This window comes from Ambystoma mexicanum, chromosome 6q, assembly GCF_040938575.1.
Source record: "Ambystoma mexicanum isolate Mex_15411 chromosome 6q, UKY_AmexF1_1, whole genome shotgun sequence".
NCBI classification, from domain to species: domain Eukaryota; kingdom Metazoa; phylum Chordata; class Amphibia; order Caudata; family Ambystomatidae; genus Ambystoma; species Ambystoma mexicanum.
This window is the reverse complement of record NC_090937.1, coordinates 1,254,720,966-1,254,740,312: the sequence shown is the minus strand read 5'-3', so window position 1 is coordinate 1,254,740,312 and position 19,347 is coordinate 1,254,720,966. Positions and strand designations below refer to the sequence as shown.

At 44.1% G+C, this 19,347-nt stretch overlaps 1 protein-coding gene across 3 annotated transcripts in view; it reads right to left on the bottom strand.

Annotated features, from left to right (window-relative positions):
• The window catches only part of SEL1L3 (SEL1L family member 3), a 797,084-nt gene that overhangs the window by 596,632 nt on the left and 181,105 nt on the right, over positions 1-19,347 (bottom strand). For all 3 annotated transcript variants that reach the window (XM_069631849.1, XM_069631850.1, XM_069631848.1), the window contains exon 2: positions 1,726-2,278. In XM_069631849.1, coding sequence (XP_069487950.1) covers positions 1,726-2,218 — 493 coding nt within the window. In that variant the 5' untranslated portion in view covers positions 2,219-2,278. The remainder of the gene's footprint in view (positions 1-1,725; positions 2,279-19,347) is intronic.

The following is a 19,347-nucleotide window of genomic DNA, read 5'->3' as shown; positions in this document are numbered from 1 at the left end:
CTTTCTATAACCATATATGACCAAACGGGTACGGTGATCATTCTGGGTTTATGCAAGTGAGACACACCTTAACCTTCAAAGAGATTGGCATATGACAGCACAATGGAAAGGGGCATTCATATGCAAATTATTCCACTGTGTGTTTCTTGAGGGATTGGTAAATGGATCTTAGTTATGTTTGGGAGATCAATCCTTTATCTCCGGGCATGGATCTATGGAATTAATCAGCACATCCAGAATGTGTTACAGATGTGCTACTTCATGAATAAGGTCAATTGAGCTTTACAATGTGCAGTACCATTTTCTCCGAAAACAGTCCTATAATCTACAATCATGCCAAAGGACGGCAGGCATCCGTGGATTTTAGAAATACACCATTAGATGAACCCCTTCATTGCTCTTTAAAACAAATGTTGATTTAGTGGTTCTATTGATTTAGACTGTGCATGCAGACTATCACATGCTGTGTACCACCCGGCAACTTCTGCGGGTGCAGGTTGAAAAAGCACCTGCCATAGAGGTGGGCTAACGGGTCAAAGGATTTCCATGCCTATATGTCCCATATCACACCATCGCCCATATACAATGCTTTAAAGCTATCTAAGAAACGTTGAGCTATGGTAACAATGCATCATCACATCTCAATTGCTTGATCAGCTATTGGCCTGCAGCGAGTAGTCTTGGAGTCCATTTATTTGACACACACAATATAATAAAGGAATCGAAGAGGAGTATTGTGCAAAATGATAATATGTGAATTAACATGTGTATCCTTTTTTAGTCCTTTCTATAAGTTCTACAATGCTCTGTCCTATAAAAAGCTGTGCCACATATTTTGATCAGTGACTGAAATACATGATGAGGAGTATCACCAGGTATTTATTGGCAATAGTTCTGTAGTTGGATGGGACACTGAAAGCAAGAGTCAAAATGTTTGCAGTGACTTTTCTTCCAACTTTACCATAGTAAGTGTAAAATAATACTATTGACTATTTGCAACCTGTGACTATATGCAAATATCAGGATTGCTTGAATCACCTACATACATCCATTATATGAGCAATATCCCGAATGGTGTGTACTTCAATATCTTTACTTCAATATCTTTCACTAGCTTCAATAGCTCAAACTCCACTAAAGGATGTTCCGAAGCACAAATACGGTATTGACTGCTGTTGAATAGACGGAGGCACACATTTACAGTTCTAGAGCTAAGCGATACCAGTTAGCCTTTAATTGTCTGGGAAGCTATTCATTACTCATGTGGTAATGATAATCAGGTTCTTTGCCAATTTCCCATCTGTGGGGCACCCAAAGATCTTCATTTAAGTACTCGATAACAGTACAATCGAAATATCTTCCATAGTGCCCAACATGAGCTTTGCATTCTGGGTAGTATGGGCAGATGGGTCATAAAGTGGCTGGTAGGTCAGAGAATGAATACTGGTTGTTGCTCCTCTAGCACTTGCAAGCTATCAGAATCCTCCAGAACAAAAATCTGTAAATTCTATTGGATCTTGGGCTGGACCCTTTGCATTAAACATTTGAAGAGGCAAGCACATCATTCTGCTTTGGTTGGGAGTCAGCAACCGGACAGATTGAGACTGTGCCTCTTTGAGATTATTTAATAGTTAACAGTGGGGCAAACATAATTTTGCATTTCTTTACCTCCAAAACAGCAACACACAAAAACATTTTGATCAAATAGCAAAATGTTGTACCTACCTTCTTCAAGGGGGCACTGAGGTATTCGGTTTGCTTCTAGTCTCCACATATGCTCAACATTCCATACAAAGCAAACCCTGTGATCTTTAAATGGGCGTTGAAAAGGTGGAATAGTTCTGAGTAAAGCAAAAGTCTTTGCGGTGGGCGAGGAGCTTCCATTGTTCTTTCCAGGCTGCAAATCAACTTGTTGGTGAACAATCCAAGCTCGTAGCAACACAGAATGAACAATTATTGAGTGGCTGATAAAATAATCGTCCCTGTAAATCATAATACTTGGAAATTCTAAATCCACCTTCCTCTTTCTGAGTTCATGAAGATGCTTTTCATTTTTCCACCTTTTTTTGAAGATGGATATTCCACTTTTCAACTCTGAAGAAGCCACAACTTCAATGTTAACGATACAAGGGTTTGAACACAAATAATGTACCAATAGTTGAGAATTGCCCACTGTTTCGGTTACATTGCTTAACTGGATAAAGTCCTCAGAGTTCATATCTTGCTCAGAGTGCAACGTGACAGATGTTGTCTCTCTACCAAAAGATGGCACCAGATCCTAAAGAAGAGAAAAAGTATAAAATGATGCAGTGTATCAATTATGTTTTAACACATGCTAAGCAACCATTACTACCCTATAAGACACTTTTTTATTCTTAGTGTTTTTATTTATTGCATTTGGTTGATTAAACCTTTACAAGTAATTTTTGAAATCATCGTATGTGTTACATGACAATTTGTTTTCCTTCTCAAGTGCAATCAAAAAAGTCAAAGGGTCCACAATAAATACAACATTTCAACACTTGAGTTCAAGTACAAAAACTTGAAAATACATTATGCAAAATACAAATACATTGTGCAAAAATGCAAGAATGTGCAAATTTCAAAAAACGCAGGGTTCTACATCGGCCCTAGACATGTTCTTTCGAGTGCAATCAAAAAAGTCCCAAAAGCTAAAATAGTTACAACATTTTAAAGCTAAGTTTCAAGTGCAAACGCACTTAAATTCAATATGCAAAAATGCAAAATGTGCAAAATTACAAAAATCCAGATGTCGTAAATGAAATCCCACAAAAGTATAATAATGAATATTAATAAAACAAGAGAATACGTTTGCCACTTGATTAAAACCGAATAAGTATTAAACTATGTTACTGCAGGACATTTGAAGATGATATTTGTGATATTTTGTAATCAATTTTCCACAATAAGCGGGTTAGTGCAATGATTAGAGATTTACTTTCACCACTCATCATTCTTATCTACAGTAAATTCATGGAAAATTCTGATTCATTAGTAATACATTTATTTAATATAGACATTCTAGAGACTCTAAAATGGGGACACACTAGGATCAAATGTTTCAAGGTTTCCTTGGGTTCTTCACAATATGGGAAGCAACACTGCCACAGGGATTTGGTGTCATTGTCACATACCCATTGTGCTGTTCTTTATCTTGTGTGAAATTGGTTCAACTTAAAGCGCATGTACAGTGAACGGGTCTTTGGACACGGGAAAGAAATTAAGTCGGACCTGCGCATGTTTTTTTCAAAAAAACTAAAAACTTTGCGTATTCAATGTACGTGTGATATTTGTTCATTTCCTAAATTGTTACAATCAAATGCATATCATATTTTTTTTTTAACATACCATGGACGAATAGTTAAATCCTCAATTGAGACATCAAGTTTGGAGAGTAATGTTTGCATTTTTCTGCAAAAGGACCCAAAGGAGTTAATTCCATTTTCAATCATCATCTCATGGAGATCTTTATACAAGGAGTTTGAAGGTGGATTTAAAATGTTGGCATACTTGTTTAACATCCTCCATTCGTATCTAGCGGCTAACGCAGTCAATCCCAGTTCATGGCGAACTATACCATTGGGAACAGAAAAGGCTAAGTGAAGAGATGACTTCCGTACACTCCCTTGTAAAGTATTTAAGAATAATCTGACGTCTATCAGGCAGATATCCAGCTCATATAATAATACCAGCTCCACTTTTAAAGTGTAAAAGTCTAACAAAGGTAGCATCGAAAATTTGCAATATTTGCAATAGATCACTCATTTGTGAGAGAAGTGGTCGTAATTTCTGATTGAGAATATCTTTCCACATTTTCCCAGACGATGAATTGCACAGTGTGTATCCCAAATATTTCAAGCGTGCTGGTTGGTTTATACAGCTTGATTGGAGATATTAGATAAGACTCCTTTAGTTACTGGAGACAGATTACAAAATTATATTCCTGACCCCAAAGCCAGTGGCTAGATTAGTAGGCCAGGCATCGAGGAGAGTGAATTTCGCAGCCCACTTCAGTCTATCCGCCTCTCATATCCAGCGCACAACAGCTCATAACATAAAGGGCAGGCCTTGTAAATAATTATAAATCCCGCTAGACCTGCAGGGCAAGGTCCTTAGTTTAGATACTTAAAGGAATGGTTCGGTCAAAAATGTGTATTGTCCCTACGGGTCGGCCATGTGTTTTTATGCCTAAGTCGCTCGATTTTTAAAAAATTTCCTATGGACCTTACCCGAGTTTTCGTCCATTAAACACACGCGAAAACAGGCACCAGGGCGCTGCCATTTTGTGATAATCCTATCACTTGCCTCATCGCCCTGGCTGACCTGCTTTTGCAGCACTAAATCATATCCCCCGCCTCTGAGCCTGTCATCAGCAGACGCGTACCGCCCATTTCACAACGCCAAAGCATGTCTTGTGCCAACAATCGCTGCGCTTCAGCTAATGACGTGTCGCCATGGAAATGGCAAGACGCCTCTTTCCTCAATAAGTATAAACAGACCGTTTCACAACACACAGCAGCAGATTTTCGATTCCATTCTTCTCTCTGTGTTACTTTGAGTATTCTGAGACTCGTTTCTGTGCTCTGGTCAGCTACCTTTGCCGCTTTTAGCCCGTGTGAACACCTGTACCATCGTTATAAATTATTTTAGTTTGTTTACCACACAATGGCTACAATAATGCCCTACATGTACGAGCCCGAGTATACCGAGGAGGAACTGCTTGAAAGGGAAACACGCAAAAACAATGGAGCTTCGGACGGCAGTTGGCAGGATGAATCAACGGATGAAGACACTGGACCTAGTCGCATGGACGGTGTTTCCACCTGGTGCACATGCAATCGGTGCGAGCTAATGCCAACCGAGGAGGAGAACTGCTGCTGCTGTGAAATCTCGGGATGCGTGGCCTACATTTTGGGCGGCGAGCCACGACCGCAATGCATCACCGAGCTGCCAGACTTCAGGGCAGCCTGCCTCACACGGTCCGTGTTGAGGACAATGATGGTGCTTATGCACGAACTTCGCGCAACTCTTCGTCCTCGTAATCCGAGTAACGAGTAAGTATAATCTGCTTGTGATGCCACTACTATTTCATGGTCGTCTTCTATATCCAAAATTACATCTACATGTCATTGTAACGCATGAAAGTCGTTCAATAGTGTGCAGTGTCTAAATAGCATTTGTCCGAGCAGAATGCCATTAGTTACAAGAATTGTCATTGACAAACGTTTAATCAACTTATCTTGGTCATTTAAAAACAGTTTGTATCATTATTTTTCACAGGTGGTACAGGGTGGTGGCCTATTCCTTTACAAGGTGGCTTCACGGGAGGCTTGGACACCGCGTTCGAAGAGTAATACCCACCTGTACCGTTCGTGCCATAAGAGAAACTTTCCCGAGTGACAGCGGTCAGTACAGGGGATTTTCCCCTCGCTGTGCTGCAACCTGACCTGTACAATGTGTAAAGTTTTGTATTTTTGTGCCATCAAAAAAAGAAACAAAATAAAAACACCACATATATTTTAACAACGGTTGTTTCAATTTTTTAAATGAATCAAGTGTGTCTCCATTCAGCAGTCTTCCTGTGCCTTGTCTGCACGCCCACCGGCCCATCCATCCATCCACCCTCCTCCTCCCCTATCAAAGGCGAAGTATAACTATATAAAGTATAAAAAAGTGGTTAGTTTAACAAAACAAAAGTCCATAACAACAAGTCCAGTGGATGCACGCTGCCATGGGGGGCTGTCAGGGGCGCGAACGGCCAAGGTGCCAAACAGCATGTACACTTCAAAAGGTATCCCACGCCAAGGGCCCATCGCTCACATGGCCTCCTCAGACTCTGTGTCTCCAGGCAGGGCTCCCCCTTGAAGCAGGCCGCCCCCCTGCAATCCACATAAGTGTGTCTCCATTCAGCAGTCTTCCTGTGCCTTATCTGCACAGCCCACGCCCATCCATCCCACCCCCCCTCTATCAAAGGCGGTTCGCACCAGTGGATGTGCCCTGCCATGGGGGGATGTCAGGGGCGCGAACGGCCAAGGTGCCAAACAGCATGTACACTTCAAAAGATATCCCACGCCATGGGCCCATCGCTCACATGGCCCCCTCAGACCCCGTGTGTCTGGCCAGGACCCCCCACTCACGCTGGCCGGCCCCTGGCAAACCACATAATACCACAGCATACACACGTCATTCATTCACAAACAGACCCCTGTTTGTAATACTTTATAAACCACTTGATATGTCTCATGAGAACATGTTTGTGCTTTGCAAGTCAACTCCTGAACGTGCTACCTGAGAACCAGTGAGATCTATGCTAATCTGCTCGTCGTCGTGCTATCCGTGAACTTCTGTGACCGCTTTGAGCAAACTCGTCAGTGTGCTACCTGTGGCCATCTACCTGTTCTCCTGCAACATACTGCTCGGCTTGCTGAATCCAACTGTTTGTTGGTCAAGGTAAGGCCATGTATCCTAGTCCTATTTCATTGATTTTTAAATTTCTATCTATTTGCGAGTAGAGTACTCAATAGTGCTATGTTCATTGGTCTCATTGATATGGACTTGAGTTTCCATTGTTATGCTATCAATAGATCTATTTATTTTCATCTGTGTCAATTGTCATCGAATTGCATCCTTCGGGGGTCCAGTCTATAATGTAAGCATGTTTCCTTCTCGTGCAAGACAGAACATCCAAGGGACGAGTCACATGTTCAGAGTTTAGTCACATCATTTATAAATTTCTGCAATTTATGCAAATACTAAGCCGCACATGATGAACTGGTATAGTTCCTGCGACCAAAACAAAACTTGCATTGAACATTGTATGGTTCATTTACTTTTGTATCGCATTTTTATTCATCAAGATTGTATAATGTCGATATTTACTTTTCAGAATTTTCAACAATGCCTGCCTGCTCGATTAGCAGTTGCCCTTCGAAGACCCAGGCTAAATCTGAAGGCACTACAATGCATGTATTCCCAAAAACTGTTGATCGAATAAGGGAATGGGTCAGACATTGCGGATATCCACTAGATGAGCTGGAAAGTAGAGTCCAACAAGTCTTAGAGGACAAGAGGGGTGATCGATACCGCATCATGCAGCCGGCACTTTTCTTCGAACATGTACACAACATCTTGGGTAACAAAGAAGAATAAACGGCAAACACGAAAATTGCTCGCGAACGCTATTCCCACTCTATTCGTCCACATTCCGCCACTGGTGAGCCAAGTGTCCGGATTTAGCTTTAGGCCTTGCGGTAGTGTGTAGGTAGCCGAATGGATTCATTGATATTTTAGGTGTTGTGTCCCTTGTAATACTTTCGACATTGATGTGAGTGTATAGCTTTTTGAATAATGACATTTATCAATATATTCTTTTTCGATTTCATAACCCACAAACGAAATCTATATATGGGCACAGGGAACTGTGCACATTTTCAATAGCATTACTCTCAAGTATTCTGTCTCCTTACATGGCAATTTTTAATATTGGCATTTCATTATCAATCAATAATTTACCTTTACAACTGCTTGACTATCCCTTGAATCTGAAGCAAGAACATTCTACATCCGTGACGTGCTCGCAGTTATCAACCACATCTAGCGCGTATCAGGTAATCTTACTTGGCTATTCCGCTACAGACTTGTTTTATGCATGTCAAGTAATATTTTTATTGTATTGTGTAATTATTTTACCGAATGTTTGTTTAGTGCTTTCCAATTGATATACACCTTAGTTATCGTCCACTGGTGTTTGTTTTCAGTTATGATTAGTGTTATCCATAGTAATGCAAGTACTGTCTTTCAGGGAGATGCTGAAGCGTCCACCACATTGACAATATCCCTAGATGTTCTTCAGCAGCACGAGGTATGGATACTGACAGTTCCATCGAACTAGATCATCAGAGCTGGAATACTTGTCGTTTGATTGTTCTACACAATGTTTCATTCGTGGTTAGCCATTGATCTGTACCTGTGCAGTCGACCCCAAGTGTGTGTTATGTTTTCAATATTGTAATCCTTACTAATGCAAGTACTATCTTTCAGGCAGTTGATGGAGCGTCAACCCCTGCACTTGATGCGGAGCCTGTCATTCAAGTAATTCCATGGGGAAGTGGAAGCGGGACCTTGCGTATACGAATCGGCGCAACAGCTTTCGGAAGTGCGCACTACATTTACAACATCCCTACATATTCTTCGGCAGCACGAGGTATGGATACGGACAACTCCATCGAGCGTCATCATATAACGTGATTCCATTTGCTATACTTTCTTCCCTATTAACGCAAGTACTGTATTTCTGGGAGACGACGGAGCTTCCACTACAATACCAACATCCCATTTAGATGATGCAGATGTAAATAAATCGGAGAAATAAGTCGATTAAATCTGATCATATTTAGATATTCCTTGATCCTTTTAGACAATGCATCATTTGTGGTTATCTCTTGATATGTACCTGTGCCGTCGACCCCAAGTGTGTGTTATGTTTACAATATTGAAAACCATACTAATGCAAGTACTGTGTTTCAGGGAGACGACGGAGCTTCCTCTACAATTACAACATCCCTTGTAGGTGATGCAGATGTAAAGAAATCGGAGAAACAACTTGATTAAATCTGATCATATTTAGATATTCCTTGATTCTTTCAGACAATGCATCATTTGTGGTTATCTCTTTATATGTACCTGTGCCGTCGACCCCAAGTGTGTGTTATGTTTCCAATATTGAAAACCATACTAATGCAAGTACTGTGTTTCAGGGAGACGACGGAGCTTCCTCTACAATTACAACATCCCTTGTAGGTGATGCAGATGTAAAGAAATCGGAGAAATAACTTGATTAAATCTGATCATATTTAGATATTCCTTGATTCTTTCAGACAATGCATCATTTGTGGTTATCTCTTTATATGTACCTGTGCCGTCGACCCCAAGTGTGTGTTATGTTTCCAATATTGAAAACCATACTAATGCAAGTACTGTGTTTCAGGGAGTTGCTGATGCCTCCTCTCCAATACAACCATTCACGGCAGTCCATGCGGAGCCAGAGGTATGGATACTGACAATTTCATCGAACTAGATCATCAGAGCTCGAATACTTGTTGTTTGATTGTTCTACAGAATGTTTAATTCGTGTTTAGCTACTGAGATGGACCTGTGTGTTCGTCCTCACGTGTGTTTTATGTTTTCAATATTGTGATACATAGTAATGAAAGTACTATGTTTCAGGGAGTCGATGGAGCGTCATTCCGTGCTGTCTATGCGGATCCAGAAAATATAGTCGTTGCAGCGCAAGAGGAAGGGAAGACATGCGGAAACGAATCGGAGCAACAGCGTGCAGATGTTGAAGTTCGAGTCAAGAAAGTTGCAAAGAAAGGAAACAAAGGTTAGTTACAAACAGTTCATAATTTTAGGAATTGTTTTGTGTTGGGGACTATATTATGTTGTTTTCCTGTCAATTGTACTATACTTTATATTGTGTTTAAAATGAACATCCCTTTTCCAATCTGTCCTCTAGTTACCCGTGGGTGTACGAACTATACATACACAGACAGTGAAGCAAATGAGAGATGTTGCTTGCCAGACCATTTACACTATGGAGGAACTATTAATTCAGACGCAGCGTGTTGAGACTTGAGATGCTCATGTCCAATGGCCAAAACATGAATTGAATGTGTCCGGAGAATCCAGTAAAGTTTTATGGGACCATTGCTACAGTTCGACCGCACCACCAAAAGAAGATGATACTGAGTGTATTGAAGATAGCTCTGAAGTAGTCGCAGATCAATTCACACAATCTACACCCGCCAAAAAAATGCCACCCAAAAAGCTGTCGACATTGTTGTGTTCTCCCATCAATGCTGAAGTAACAGATGTTGAAATCACAGAGAATGAACCAGCAGCAGCACCCAACGACGCATCAGAACTTGATATCAGCGATATTTCTTTCAAATTTGTTGATATGTCCTCAATGGCACAGTCCGAAACAACTTTCACGCCGGATGACAGTCTAATGAAAGAGGGCAAGTACATAATATTCGACAGTTGTTTGATGGATATTATAAGTATGCTGAAATGTGGGCATTCAGTTGGAGGGGAAGTATGTGGGGAGCCATTGATTCATGTGACTCGTCAAAAACAAGGCAGTAACGTCAAAATACATGCCGTCTGAGATTAAATCATGCGTTCTCATGGTCTGCAGAACCGATGCTGGGGAAGCTGCCAGCAGGCAATCTACTGTGTGTAGCTGCCTCACTTTTTAGTGGGTCCAGTTTTAGAAAGTTAGAGTCTTTCTTTCAGTTTTTGGGACTCCATTTCATTTCTAAAACGCAGTACTACAAATACCAACATGATTATCTGTTTCCGGCCATTAGTGATGCTTGGAAAATTGAACAATTGTCTCTAGCAAGTACATTCGGAGGGAAACGATTCAGGCTAGCCAGTGATGGACAGTGCAACAGCCCTGGATTTTCTGCCAAGTACTGCACTTACCACTTTCAGGACATGGATAGTAAGAAAATTGTGAGTTCGGTGGTCGTGCAGGTGTCCCAATGTAAATCCTCAGTGGCCATGGAGAAACTAGGATTTATAAAATCATTGCAATATCTACAATCAAGGGGAATGCACATCGACCTCATAGCCACGGACAGACACGTTTCAATTGCCAAGGCAATGAGAGAGCAGTTCCCACATATTAAACATCAATTTGACGTATGGCATCTTGCTAAATCAATCAATAAGAAAATCTCGGCTGCAGTGAAAAAAAAAAGGTTTTGAAAGTATTTCATAGTGGTCCCAGTCTATCAGCAACCATCTTTGGTGGAGCTCCAAAACTTGTGAAGGGTCAGTGGACATCCTACTTGAAAAATGGCGGTCACTGATGCACCACTGTACCAACGTTCACCGCTGGACAGAAAACCTACATTTCCACCAATGTGAACATGGCCCTTTGTCCACAGAGGAGGCACGGAAGAAGAAGTGGCTGATTGCATCTTCACCTACACACAAAGCCATTGAGAAGATTGTTTTCGATAAAACTCTATCAAGAGATTTGAGGGGACTGACAGAATTCTGTCACACAGGAGAATTGGAGGTGTTCCACAATATGTGCCTAAAGTACAGGCCAAAGCGATTGCATTTCAGCTTACAGGGCATGAAACATAGGACTCTACTAGCGGTCTTGGCCCATAACGAGAATGTGGGCCGTGGGACTACGGGAAATGTAGGGATGCCTCGCTACACTACGACCTTTGGAAAAAGAACTAAGAAATGGGGGGTAAAACCAGTATATGAGGAAATGGAGTTCGACTTTGTTAAAGGCCTTATTGTTAGTGTACTAGAGAAGCACAGATATGGCATTTTGAGCGTTTCTGTGCAGAGCACTGATGCATTGCCACCAAACATTGCCACTGTGCCATGTCCACCCAAAGCAGAGCTCGTTGAGAAGTTCAAATCCCGGTTTAAATAAATCATTGTAATCAGATTGTCTTTTTGAAAATAATGTTATTGTACAGTGTGCATACAAAGTATGCTAACCCTAAACCCTCCATTCACCATCCTGGGTGGCGAACAACATGGGTGTCATCTTCGACTTCTCTCTCTATTCACCTCATATCGCTGACCTTGTGAATTTGTGTATGTATATATTTTTGTTGCTGTAACTAAGTTTCGCAATCTCATGTAAATGCTGCGCACTGTTAACCGAGGGGAGGCTTGCGTATTGCAAATAATAAAACAAATAAACAATAAATCTCACTTTCAACTCAACTCCACAGGTACTTTATACTTTCCCTTCCCCCAAAAAGTCAATGTCTCCATAGTTATGGTTCTCTAGGGCTGCAAAGCTTGCGGACAACGAGGACAAAATTGGGGGCCTTAGAACGCGCCAAGCAAGGCGTTGCAGATGGGAGAGAAGCCAGTTCGCATTTGCACATTGAGGCCTAGTACAAACATGGAGTCGAAAATTCAAGTTCTCACAGATGGCTTTAGACGGGATGTTGCAAAGTAAGAATGTACGCTCATGCAGAGTGAAGGTCAGCGGCTTTGATTTTTTGCTCGAAGGCTGAAGAGGCCCGATAATCGCACTGGCAGTATAAGGTTCTATTGTTTTTTGACTTTGAGAGACAGGGACCATGCCAAAAGGACTTCATTTGATGGAGGGGGGCAATAACGTAAGAGACGATAAGGCTGAAAATTCCGAAACTAGACCAAGTTTCATGTTAGTTCAGTATATGAAAAATCGTTGGCACGAACACAGTGGGATTTACGAACTGCATTACGCAGAGATACAATGGAAATGGCAAATATAATTTAAGTAACTCTTTAGACGCTTTTATACCGGAATGAATTAATGAATGAATGAAGAGCAAGTACAACATTTGTGGGATCGTCTTTCTACCGGGCACATGGGCATGCATGTGCCCATTCGACACTCATGTAGACAAACAGTCATTTCTCAGTGGTTCAACGGTAAAAAAAATCATTAGTTTGTGCGTTTCCCTTGATTTATTTTGCTAGTTTTCGCATTGCTTTTAGAGCCGAACATACTCCATTGCACTATCCTTGCAAGCAAATAGTTTCAGCTCGCCCGTAATAAATAAAATGAATAATAGTAATAAAGATCGGCTGCTGAGACTAATTTCAAGTTTTATGTTTTCTAAACAGGTACATCCTACCGTACTGCTACTGCCACCTATTCCAGACCCCGGCAGACGGATTTTTCAACCTCCAGCTGCAGCTTCTTGTAAACAACTGCCCTACATTGACTATCTTATGGGACGATCGCCAAGGGGCCATATGCCCTTACGCGGTACTAGCGGCTAGAAGCAACATATCGACCTTTACGGTGGCCTAGTGCCTAGTTGATGGAACAGCCTTGCGGTTCACCATGCGTCCAAAGTGCTTCTTTTAACGAAAACCAACACCCTGTGTACCATAAAGGAACAGCGCGTGACTCACGATAAACTTTTCCGGATTTGCGGATCAAGAGAAAAGAAAAAAAATTCCATTCCGATTTAATATGCCAATTGCTGAATATTCTCTAAACATTTAATGTCAAATAAATGTACTTTACCAAATGTACCGTATTGCTGTTTGATTTTAAAGTACAGTTTCATATTCCGAATTGTGGCGCGCTGTGTTGTGAGTTGATCTGTGTTAGTTTCCGGGTTCTGTGTGAAGTCGCGTAGAAGACAACTGGGCGCGTTTGCCTACGCAGCACAGTAATGTCACAGAGAGAGGCGGGGAATATGAATGTTTTGATAATGTCAGGCTCAGGGGCAGGGGATATGATTTAGTGCCGCAAAAGCAGGTCAGCCAGGGAGATGGGGCAAGTGATAGGATTATCACAAAATGGCAGCGCCCTGGTGCCTGTTTTCACGTGCATTTAATGGACGAAAACTCGGGTAAGGTCCATAGGAAACTTTTCTAAAAATCGAGCGACTTAGGCTTAAAAACACATGGCCGACACGTAGGGAAAATAAAAATGTTTGACCGAACCATTCCTTTAATTTCTGCCACCCACTTGGGGCCCGAGGCAAGTCACAGTACCCTGCGCTATCTGGCACTTGTCATGACTTACCACACTCGGCCGCTATGGCATGCCTGGAAGATCCATACGTGGCTTGCAGCGGCCATTTTTTCCACCAATATGACCGCCGCTAATGTTCCAAGTCAGCAATGAACGATGTCTAGTGGTTCTCTGACAGCGTTCATATTTGCCCGGCTCACCATCAAGCCTTGCATCTCAACGCTTGGCTTGTGCTTGCCTTGCCTTTGTTCTGGCTTGTACTTCCTTGCTCAGCGTTCTCCTAGCCTCTCCTGGTTTCCCTTCCTGCGTTCTTCCTGGATCTTCTGTTTCCTTGTGTTGCTCTCTGCGCTCCCTGCTGACCCTTTCTCCCTGACCAGATTCCTCTCGTCTCCTTGCCTGTTCCTTGTTGCTTCCTGGATCATCCTGCTACTGCCTCCTGGACTTTCTTTCTCCTGAACACCCACGGACCATCTACAGGGTTTTTCCCTTTTTGAGGGGTTTTCCTGGCTATTGTGCGGTCTCCCCGGGGTCAGTCTGCTTGGTGGTTTGTACTAGGCAGGGGGGCGTCAGGGGAGGTTCGGCCCTTTCTACATGAAATCCGGACCAAGAAGAATAAACCCCAAGATAAAAGCTGCTAAGAAAACCTCACAAACGACCCCACAAGCGAGCCCTGTTCAAAAATCTCAGAAACTTGTCAGTTTGAGACTACAGCAAACCACTGCATCTCTGGACCTGGATCCTTCGGTCCACAGCTGAAAATGCTGCCTTAAGACAACTGGTGATGTCACGAGATACCTTCAATGCAGTAAGGAACATTCATAGGGGGTGTGGTAGAGAACTACAATGGTTCCCCTACGATGTTGCAGGAATCCAAAGAATGCCTGCATGGTTCACTTCACGTTCAAGCCTTACTTTTATTCTACCGATAGGGCCAAGGTGGGCTTCATAATATCTCATCTCACTGGCAATGCCCACACCTGGGCTCCCTCCTTAGTTGTCTCCGGAGACCCGCAATTGGACAACTATGATGGGTTTGTTTTGTCTTTTAAAGCCATGTTTGATCGGACGACATGGTGTTTTCAGCCGAAGAGAAATTACTGAAATTTCTGCAAGGAACACAGGATATGCTTACTTATGTCACTAGGTTTAGGCAACTTGCTAATGAAGCCAACTGGTCAGCCAATGCTTGCATTACTCTACTCAGGAGAGGATTAAATGAGGAAATTAAAGATGAGCTGGCACGTGTTGCCTGACCAGGCTCCTTCCAGGCTCTCCTTGACATGGCTATGCAAATAGACTACTGTCTTCAAGAACCAAAAACAGGGGGGGCGCTGTTGTGCGCCGAACAAGATGGCCGCCTAATCTGTGAGCTCCGTGGCTGGTAATAGCCTGTACCTGTAAATCCTGCTGAAGACTGCAACTGTCGAGTGCCCAGATACGGCAAACATCCAGCTGAAGACTCCGGGACCACACTGTCCCAATCTGTCAAACTCCTGAATGAGTTCCCCACACTCCTCCTCACCTGTCTCCTCTATTGAGCTATCTTGGGTCTCCGAGTGTTTCTTTCTTCGGATCTTCCTTTGTTCTGTGGGTCTTTTCTCCTTTTTCTGATGTAGATAAGGACGAGCTCCTTCGGAGGCCACCGTGACTTATGTAAACCAGATCAGGTGGACCCCAGGGAGCAGGACCCACAAGTCTCAGGGGAAAAAGCCTCCTGGCTGAAAAAACCCTGGTAGGTGGATTGCAGATGAAAAACCAAAGTATTGACTTCAAGGGAAGATCTTATGCAAGAAGTGAATCCGAGTCCTGATATGACGACATGGATTGTGGGACTTGTGGTTCTTCTGGTGTTTCGAATTGTACGAGGATCTGCTGGCCTCTCTGCAAGGGGATAGAAGACTGGCAGCTATGAACGGGTACGTAATCAGCCAGATGAAAGGTAAGAAAAGTTAAGGAATACAAGAGTATGTTTAGCAAATAAGGAAACAGAAATTCCAGCCGTGATAAGTAGATGAATAAAGAGGAAAACAAGCGGTTCCAAGCATCGATGGGAATACGATTCGGAAGCCGAATGCTCGCAGACACCGCGCTACCCCGGCAGCGACAGGAAAGGCATTGCGAGAGCCGGTACAATGGTGTCAAAGAAAGGTATGTATCCGAACTCTCGCAGACGGCGTGCAACGGGGTCAGAAGCTGAAGGCAGCACTGCGAGAGTCAGAGAGCAGTAAGAGACACCAGCACCTGAAGCCAGAGGTAAAGTACAAAGAAAGAAAGCCTAAGACTGACAGGTGTGCATATAGCAAGGAAGTCGAAGAAAAACTACTAGAAGTAAAGTAAGAAGAAAAATATAGGAAAGGATACAAACCACAATACCTTATAGCGTAACCGGAAATCTCCCGAGTGCAAGAAGGAAGCAAACAAGGGGGGGGGGGGGAACAGGGAGGAAGGAAGGAAGAAACAACGGAGAGTTGGGATGTCGAAGCGGGTCACAGGAAACCCACAGCAGCTCTGAGTAACCATAGACAATACAACGCAAGGATCGTATCCCGGATCCTCGTAGATAAACAGAGAGTGGCCATCTTGGGAAAAGGCTATTACGTTACTGTGGGCTTCTGTACCTCTATGTTTAAGTGCATCTCCACCTGTTCCACCACTTCCAAGGGTGATGTATGACACAATCCTGGGCGAAATCGGAACCCAGATCCTAAAAAACAGACGGCTGCACTGCCGAGATCCCTCTCTAACGGCTGCGATGCAGCGTGCCAAAACCACTCCTTGGTTGGTGTCCTCGCATTGGATGGAGGGAGCAGTGCGCTAAGCCCGACCAAACCACTCCTTGGTTGGTGTCCTCGCATTGGATGGAGGGAGGAGTGCGCTAAGCCCGACCACCGGCAGCATACCAGCCTAAGAGCGGCCCAGAACACCTGTGACGGCGAGTACCGCGGCACGGTCTGAGCCCCCTCCAGCTGCCAAGTCACTGTGCACTCAGACACACCGGCGCATCCCGAGTGGCCGAGCACTTGCTGTCAGTGCGCGAGAGCCAGAGATCCGCTCTGGGAGAAGACCACAGCGCAGCCCGTGGGGGCGCAGGGGCTGCGTGTGTGCCGCCACACTGCCCGCTGGGTAGAAGCGACCGGGGGGAAGGCGCAGACAAAACCCCCAGCTAGACATTATCCAGACGGGGGGGTGAGGGAGGTGCCTGGACGGTCCGCCCCTGCCCCACCTGCTCCAACAGTCGAGTGAAATCTGAAAAAAAACACCCTATTCCCTCTGGGCAGGGTAACACGCCATTGACATATCAAGGAACATATACCTAAGCCAGTATCACAGACCCCTACACTGAACTCCATAACATCCCCTACACCCCACCCTCCTCCGGAAGCACAGACCAAGGAATCAACACACAGGCATGATGGGAGGATCAAGAAATAGGAAGCAGGGACCCATGGACGCATTGCTAATACCGCCATGCTGGACCCAGATCTTGACCCAGCACCCCTCCCCAGGGGCTCCACATCAGACCCCCCAGAACAAAACATGACCCCCTACATGGCAGCAATAGATAAAGGGTTTTCGGCAATCAACACCAAACTGGATGACATAGGCGATAACATCACGTCCATCCGAGCAGACATCTAGAAGGTCAACTCCCAAGTCGCAGCAGCTGAGGAAAAGGTGTCCACTCTCGAAGACACGTCTGTCACACAGAGCAAAACCATAGAACAGATCCAAAAAGACATCAAAACTATCCAGAGCAAATGCGAGGACCTAGAATCCTGCTCACGCCACAACAACATAAGGATGGTCGCGGTGGCTGAGTGCAAACTTAACACTCCCATGGAACACCTCGAGGATATACTCCATTCTTTGTTCCCGGAGGCACAGTTCCCGAAACAATTTCTGGTTGAAAGAGCACACAGAGCACTTGCCCCTCCCAGGCTCTCCGCCCCAAACAAATATAGCAAGAATACTTAATTACAGAGACCGCGATCTCATCCTCAGACTGGCACGTGAACAAGCCTCTCTGTCCTACGACTCCAAACGCATCCACATATATCCAGACTTTTCATCAGGGGTCCAGGCAACGAGGCGCTCCTTTGACACAGTAAAAAAGGCACTCTAGGAAAGGAAAATAGACTATGCAATGCTATTTCCGGCTAAGCTATGCATACAACACGCCGGCAGGACACAATTCTTTGAGACACCCGACAAGGCCATGTCATACCTGGAACAACACATTTCGACAGTGCAGAATGGAACCTGAAATCAGAACCCTGTACGACCAAACATCAAATCAGAAACAGAACGACAATGCACCAATATGATAGTCTAATACAGCCACGACTCAGGAGAGGGAAGCAGGCCACCAAGCCCCCCTCACTTTGCAATGTTGCATATGGTTCACAGGGACACACCGCCCGATTGGGGGGATGGTGAAGGTGGGGGGTGAGATGAGTTACAGGCCTGTTGCCTGGTTAGGACTGGTCCCCCGATGCTACACATACTTACTTACACCCAGGAACGCAAAACAAAGGATCCAGTCGGGGAGAAGTTTCTACAGTTACCGGTTTTTGTTATAAAGTGGAAAAATTGAGAATATGTTATGTTATATATAAAACCTGGCACGGCGAAACCCGAGAAACTTGCATCTGGGAATCACAGACGTTGCACACATTCCACAGAGCAGAATGAATGGCAACACAAGATAAAATGGTGAGCACTAGGCTTTTGTCCTGGAATATAAGAGGCCTGTCTAACCCAATCAAAACTAGAAAAGTCATGGCTTACGCTACAAGACACCATATCGACATTCCGTTTCTGCAAGAGACTCATGCAACTGAAATGGGGGTAGCATCCCAAAGCCGCACCTGGGGTCAACAAGTGATTACTACTGATATTTCTCACAATCCAGAGGGGTGGCGATAATTATTCATCGAAGAACAGGCTTTCGTAAAACTATATGTGATCCCGAAGGCAGATACGTAATTATATGGGGAACACTTCGGGGGCAGGATACAATACTCCACAACACATATGGCCCCAACATTGACACCCCAGAGTTCTACCACCAGATACTTTCATTGATATTGCCTATAGGAGAGGTGAAGGTGATTTGGGGCGGAGACTTCACTACCTCCTAGACCCCGAGATGGACAGAACAACCACAAGCGGTAGAAAGGAGACGAGGCGGCTTCAACCATTAAATATGGCATACGCCTCCTACCGTTGGCCGATACATGGAGGGAATTCCATCCACGCAAAAAGGAATTTACATTTCATTCATACGTTCATGGGTCGAGCTCCCGGATAGACTACTGGCTCTGCTCCATGGAATGTATTCAAGAGACTAAGGAGTGTACCATACTACCCCGCACCCTCTCAGACCACTCCCCGGTCATACTAGACATCCTACTTGGCTCCACACCCCGAAGCCCCCAAATGTGGAAGATGCCGCCACAACTCCTACGGGATGAAGCGCTGGTGGAATCACTCTGCATAGAACTGACCGACTTTTTTGAACGCAACGAGGGCTCTGTATCGACGTACACCGCAATATGGGAAACCTTCAAGGTATGGCTAAGAGGGCAGCTGATCGCCATAGTGCATGGCAGACTGCAAGAGATCCGCTCAAATTTGTCCCAGACCGAAGCCCGCATAAAAGAGGCAGAGAAAGCATATACCACAGCACCGGGGCAAAACACCCTGGCCCCCCTACAGGAAGCCACCGAAACATTCAATACACTGGCAGACCAAGAAGTGCACTACATGATACGACCCATGAGAGCCAAGAGATATGGAGA